The 6479-nt window shown below is 44.2% G+C and overlaps 1 protein-coding gene across 2 annotated transcripts in view; it reads right to left on the bottom strand.

Annotated features, from left to right (window-relative positions):
- Positions 1 to 264: 264 nt before the first annotated feature.
- METTL27 (methyltransferase like 27) overlaps positions 265 to 6479 on the bottom strand; it is a 60986-nt gene continuing 54771 nt past the window's right edge. The window contains exon 6 of one of the 2 annotated variants that reach the window (XM_069226835.1): positions 265 to 932. In XM_069226835.1, the coding sequence (XP_069082936.1) occupies positions 709 to 932 (224 nt within the window). In that variant the 3' untranslated portion in view covers positions 265 to 708. The remainder of the gene's footprint in view (positions 933 to 6479) is intronic. The other variant, XM_069226836.1, reaches the window with a different exon arrangement.

The following is a 6479-nucleotide window of genomic DNA, read 5'->3' as shown; positions in this document are numbered from 1 at the left end:
CCAGAGAAGGAGGTGAAAGTGACAAGTGAATACTGCAGACCTCCAATGTGTGTCATAAATTAAACCAAAAGAAACTACCAATTGTTCTAAAGTCTTAGTGAGCAGTGCCACCTATTGACCAATGTGCACACGACCCTATAATTTTTCGCTGCTGAAGGACACGAAGCAGGTCTGTTGCTGGACCTGATGAAGACATTCTTTTAACAACAGCGGTACCTGGACTGACACTTATCAATCCCCAAAATAAAGCATAGTGAAACGGACTGTGAGAAAAAACACATACTTTATTGCTTATGTATGGAAGATTTTTTATAGTGATGAGGGTTTCGTTCACATTAGCCTCCAACAGTGCTTAATTTGTAAAAATATAAGTGCCAAGCCCTCGTCAAGAGGCCACTGGAGCTTGCATCAGACATTGCCTGTACCAGCACTGCCAAAGACAGCACCACTACAAAAAACCATCACACCCCTAAAACTGTGGCAATTCAGACAATTGCAGGCCCCCCCAAAGCTATAAGAATGGCTTGGGTGGGAAGTATTAGTCAATTTTAAAACATACTGAATTATTAAACAACTTTGTTGTGCTAATCTCCAAATTAGACAAACAAGTCCACCAAGTTGCAGACTGTCATAGGTGCCGGACTCGACAATTAAGTGCAAGTGCTGAGCACCGGAAACCACCACCTCAAATTAAGCACTGCCTTCCAGCTATTTTGGCGATGATTTGCGAAACAGGTACACCACCCCGGAGATGAACTCTGTGCCCAGCTTGGCCTCCTGTGCTGACGTTGCTTTCTCCCAGTCCTCCACCTCCAGCACGTCCACCTGTACCCACAATCCTTTGCTCTCCATCTCTTGCAGCACTTCTTCCAGGTGAGCCTTGTACCGCAGATTGGAGGAGTTGCACCTGGTGGTGAGGCAGACTATTCCACCTGGAATTTGGGGGTCGGAGAGAGTAGGGGAAGTTCAGTAGAGTGGTGAATAGAATGAAAGGGAGAGAGCAGCAACAACATAGGAGGGAAGTATAAAAGAATATAGAACAAAAACAGTGAGGAAAATGTGGAATATGGACAGTAAATGTTACAAAAGCAGACAAGAAGGAAATAAAAAGAGAAAGTGACAACATACAATTGATACCAGTGTTTACACATCACATTTTATAGAATAGACCTCCCAGAGCAGACGAGAGGGAGGGCATTAGGCCTATGGGTAAATCGAGGAGAGGGCAGTGTCAGTATGCAATATGAATGCTAAGACTCGTAACCATGACTCTGGTGCAATTTTCCCTTCAATGGCATCAAGAGGCTTCTCAGTACTCGACGATCTCTGAAGTGGATTAACTACAAGCATTGGCAATGCTAATTGTTTTGGCTCTTGCCAAGTACTCACAAGCTATAGAAAGAGAACAGGTATAACATAGGCATCTGGAGTACGAGCATCACTCCCGCTAGAAGAGGTACTGCTTAGGCACAAACTGTGCAAGCTTCCATCATATGGCTGTGTGTGGCAGTATCTGAACGCGAGTGGTGGGTTGTACCTCTATGCATGAGCACGTATAGTGGGATGGTGTGACAAATGTGTACATTATGGCACGTGCATAATAGTGGGGATTATAACCGACCAAAATGGTTACATATTTTAGACTGGGAGATTCCTACAGAAAACCATAAAGAAGTCAAAAAAATGTTCACTGGTGAAGTGCTCAGTCAAAGCTGAAAAGTACATCCCAACTCCCCCCTTTAGAAGGGATACTTGTGTTTCTTTGCCTTACAATTACGTAGGTTTACTTTGTTTTCTCCATGTAGAAATAACCAGCATTGCTATGCAATGTGAGGGGGTAAGGGGCAGATGAATGCTCCCTTTGTTATGAAGAATCTCCCTCTTAAGTGGCACAAGGTGTTGACATTGAAGGTTAGCATATCAACTAAAGCAAAACAACAGCATGCTTGCCAATGTTAGAGTTTTGGTGCATCATTAATAAGATGCAAAATGTGGACTGATTTATTCTTGAATTTATATGCGCACACTGACCTGATGCTATTGTATTTCAAACAATTTTGCTATGAAATATAGAAGTGTGTTTTCCTGAATCTTGTTACCTATGCCTTAATTTAGGCCCAAACATCATTTTCTTCAAAATGGATGTCTTCCCCTGCACATTTCACTGTTCATTTCTACAGCACATGGTCAGGCAGTCATGTTTGTTTATTTCCATTGACATTGTTTTTTGCTGTTCTCGGTGAAATCTTTCCGTTGTAGCCACAATAATGTTCCCTCTTTAAAGGAACAGCAGGAGTGCCTCCTTTAAAGCAGGTGAAAATCAAACTCTTGCTGCCAGCGCAACAACAATGAAAAATAAAAGGGTAATAAAACCATTTTATTAACTTTTTATTTTTCAATGGAGCCAGCGCAAGCCAAGTTTGGGGTGGGGCGATCACTGCTGACTGGCAGCAGGGGAGTAGGAGTGGTGGGCACTCCAGTTTAAAGTGCGCATGTCACTTTGGCCGGCTCTGTTGTGACCGCCAGCCTGACATGCGCACTTTAAACCTCTCCACTGGAGCGGTCTTAGACAGCTGGGTGGAGAGCAGGTACAGGACCCCACGGCTTGAAGGAGCATCAAACTAGCACGCTCCAGCTAATCCTGGTGCTTCTCTCATGCTGCCTGAGCAGCAAGAGTGCAGCACCAGGACTGGTAAAGGGGAGTTGGCTCAGAGACGCCCTTGCTGCCGGACGGAGAGAACCGGAGTAGGTATGTATGTTTTCTTTTTTAATTTACTGTGCTGTTGTATTTTGTTTTACACACTGCCAGTGGCGTAGCGTGGGGGGTGCAGGGGGGGCCCGGCCGCACCGGGCGCAACATCTTGGAAGAGACTAAATCCACGGGTTAGGGGGCGCAAATTACTTGCCTTGCCCCGGGTGCTGACAACCTACGCTACGCCACTGCACACTGCTAGGCAATCTGAGAAATTCGCACTGCCTTAACTCCAGAGCTCTTAATCATGACCCATTATAAACACTGTTTATAACGAACCACATTTGAGAGTTTTGGGGTTGGGCCTAAGGGCATTGCTAATCGCCCCACTACTTTAAACAAGAAGCAGCCGCTACTGTCAATAACCTTCTGCTAGCTCACTGTATCCTTCTCTTTGATAGTAGTGTGGTGCTGTTCAACTAACTAGTTTGTTCTGCCATCTCTGTATGGTATTAGCAGAGTGGACAGAATCAATACTCATGTAGTTGGATAGTATATAGTTGCTAAGGTAATATGACGTTTCGTAATATTTCCTAAGGTAATATTTTTGCTCACACTATGCTGAATTTGCAATTTCTATCCTGTTCTAGAAGATTTCATGTATAAACTCCTGATTTTGGGGGTGAGCCAGGAGAATATTCCATGCTATTGTTTTCTCTATGGATTTCGCTGCTCACTTGGGACCTGATATTTTCTCTGATTTGTACATCATTTTGTAATGCCCTATTCATGGCACTGACTTTATGATTTAGCATTTATAATTTCTTTGTAATAAATATTTAACATGTATTCTCGATCTAGAACTCAATTATTAAGTGAGCACTTACTAGCTGACTGTATTTTATATTGTTGTGGGGTGCCTTATCTCGGGGACACATTGCCTCATAAATTTGAGGTTTAACACTGTCTCTTATTCATGAACCCCATGGCGAGTATTTGAGGTGATATATTTTTGGGGTGCATAATTCAGGGGTTCTCCGTGCCCACATCTCATTTCTGTGACCAAAATAACCTAGCATAAGACACCAACAAACAGAAGAACAGACACGAGAGAGGTCCTTATCCATCAATACATGTGCAATATAGAAGCAACAGAAGCAGCCACAGCATCCTTGAATGCAAGAGGGTCTCTCTTACTGGTGCAGTACAGCTGCAGCAAATCTATCCAGTAGGAAAAAGTTACTATTTGCTCCGTGTATCAAGGGCAACTTATTCCAGCCTTGAGTGTGTCTTTTGCTAAGCATACATTTTAGCTGTGTTATTCCATCTGTTTCCCTGAATACATCTGGTTCTTGGTGTGTCCCTTCAACAGTCGACAAGTGGCACCAAATCATGGGTGACAATCTTCGCTATAACCAACATTTAGCCAACATTACTTTACATGATGATATTTGGAGGAGTGTGCTGGTCAATAGACAAGTGACACTACAAGTCCCTTCATCCATTGAGCTGTTAGCTCAAAAAGCTAGAAGTGCAATCCTCGTCAGGCACGGAGTGGGTCCATCCATAGCAGTACAGTTGTGAACAATCAGCATAACTCAATAGCTCCATCTAAGAGGGCAATCTGGCAGCCACATTGGCTGTGAGATACCACCATACATTGATGCTTTAGGGTTGCCTCATCCTAACATTTATCAGCATGAGGGAACCTGGTAAGTCTTTGCTGATCACCCCAATCTTAGCTGGGGTGCTGTGGTTGGACTAATGTATATCATGTGGGGTGTAGGGAGACAATACAAGATTGTGTACATCTTTGAATTCTATACTAGGAGTGGTCCGGAGATTACAGATCTGAAAACACCAAACCCGGTTTTAACCAGTGCAGATTTGAACCCAGTAAAACAGCAGCTGGAGAGGGACAGGGACTCTGGTCAGAGACAATGCCCTCCCCTACCTGTCGCGTTCAGCACCACACTGGGACCAAATTAAGCTTCCCTGAGCCACGCCCCTGCCTCTCTTCACCTCAACCTGCACTGGCCCTACCGCTGCCATTTACCAATTGCTCATAACAGATAAGAGATTTATCCCTAGAATCAGAGCTGAAAAGGACCAGGTAATTGTAGGTTTAGATGGCTATTCTCAATTCCGGTGACAAACACATGTAATGGATGCATTTAGGTGCAGGGATACTGGCCAAAAATCGGAGGTCCCGGGACCCTGTAGCCTCACATCAAAGTCTGTCCAACAAGTGATGAAGACCTAGGTGTTGTGCCCAGACTCACGTCATTTTCAATCAAGTGCCAAAGTGAGGATTCAAACTCTGGTCCCCAGGTTCAATGGATTACACATACTTCTTCGATCTGTGTTATGGAAAAGCTCTCAATGCCTCCCTTCACGTCCCAGAATGCCGCTGGAGCATACCCGTAGACTGCACTGCCACACTCAGAGGAGCTCTCCACTCAGAAAACCTCTTTATGTAGAGCTTTGGCCTGGATGAAACACATTACTGTTTACTGGGGCACTTACTGCCACTGCCCCAACGGGCACTGTACTGAAAGCCATCCACCACCCTACCAAACAGGGCCACTGCAGAGGCACTATATTCAAGGATACTATGCTGTGGATGACTATGTAGTCTCATCCTGAAATTTGTACAGATGCAACAAAGGAACCAACCTACGCAGCTGGACGGATCGGACGACAACAGCGACGACGAAACCTGAAGGGGCCCACTCCCCCGGGGCGACCCCGGAAGGACCACTAACCTGTTGTCTCTTTTTCTCTTCAGGACCGGAAAGGCGAACGGAGAGGACTCAGATGAAGACAGGTGTAGTAAATGTGAAATGATGCAATGTAATGTATTGTTTTAACTAATGTGACCTAAACTTAATATTATCACACACTGGCAATGGCAATAGACCTGGCTTATTTTTTAAATGGAAGTAATTCTCCATAGATCACTGATATTGTATGTGTGGATTAGGCAGTAGGTGAATACAAGAAAGAGTCAGTGTGGATATATCAATGGATGAATTAATGAGTGACAGAGCATGATGGATAAATGAGGAAATTAATGCTTGGGCGAGTGAGCGGGGTCATGGGTGGATAAACATATGAATAATTAGATGGAGGAATAAATGGATGAGCGGATGAAAGAGAGTGGATTAGCCAAAGGCAGCCGGTGGATGGCCAACGGCAGGGCGACTGGTTGCTCGCAGTCCTAAACACGCATCTACCATGAGTCTAGACATGTTCGTAAATATTCAAGCTGTAGTCATCTCTTTGCTCCAGTCGTCACTTCACCGTCATTGCTTTCTGGGGGTGCCTTTGCATGGGTTTTTGGGGTGCTCCTATGAAGATCGAGGTGGCGACCCAGAGGCCTAAAGCAGAAACTAAGTGCATCTTAATAATGGCAACATTTCATTAGTTGGGTCAAAATCTAAATCCTGCTTAGTAATACCGTGCATTAATTGTCCCCTAAGAGCCTGTTATGGTCCTGCTCATGTATAGGTGATGTCTTTCATGTGCTCAAAATCCATTAGTCTGTTTCTCATATTTAGTGTAAATTGTTGCTGACCAAGAGGTTTTTCTTTCAGCTCCCATTACAGGACAATTGATACCATGCAACGTTCTTTTGTCTAAATTATTGTTTCAGTCACTCATAAAAGTCGCTCATAAAAGAACGATCTGTCCACTTAAATCTTATGCCCATGCCATATGAGCTGCCATTTCCAAGCCTTCTTTCAAGAGTGGTGACAGGTCTTCCCTCTAGTTCCATGTTTCAGTC

This window comes from Pleurodeles waltl, chromosome 3_2 (genome assembly GCF_031143425.1).
Source record: "Pleurodeles waltl isolate 20211129_DDA chromosome 3_2, aPleWal1.hap1.20221129, whole genome shotgun sequence".
NCBI lineage: Eukaryota > Metazoa > Chordata > Amphibia > Caudata > Salamandridae > Pleurodeles > Pleurodeles waltl.
The sequence above is the reverse complement of the archived record's forward strand: the minus strand, read 5'-3'. Positions and strand labels throughout refer to the sequence as shown.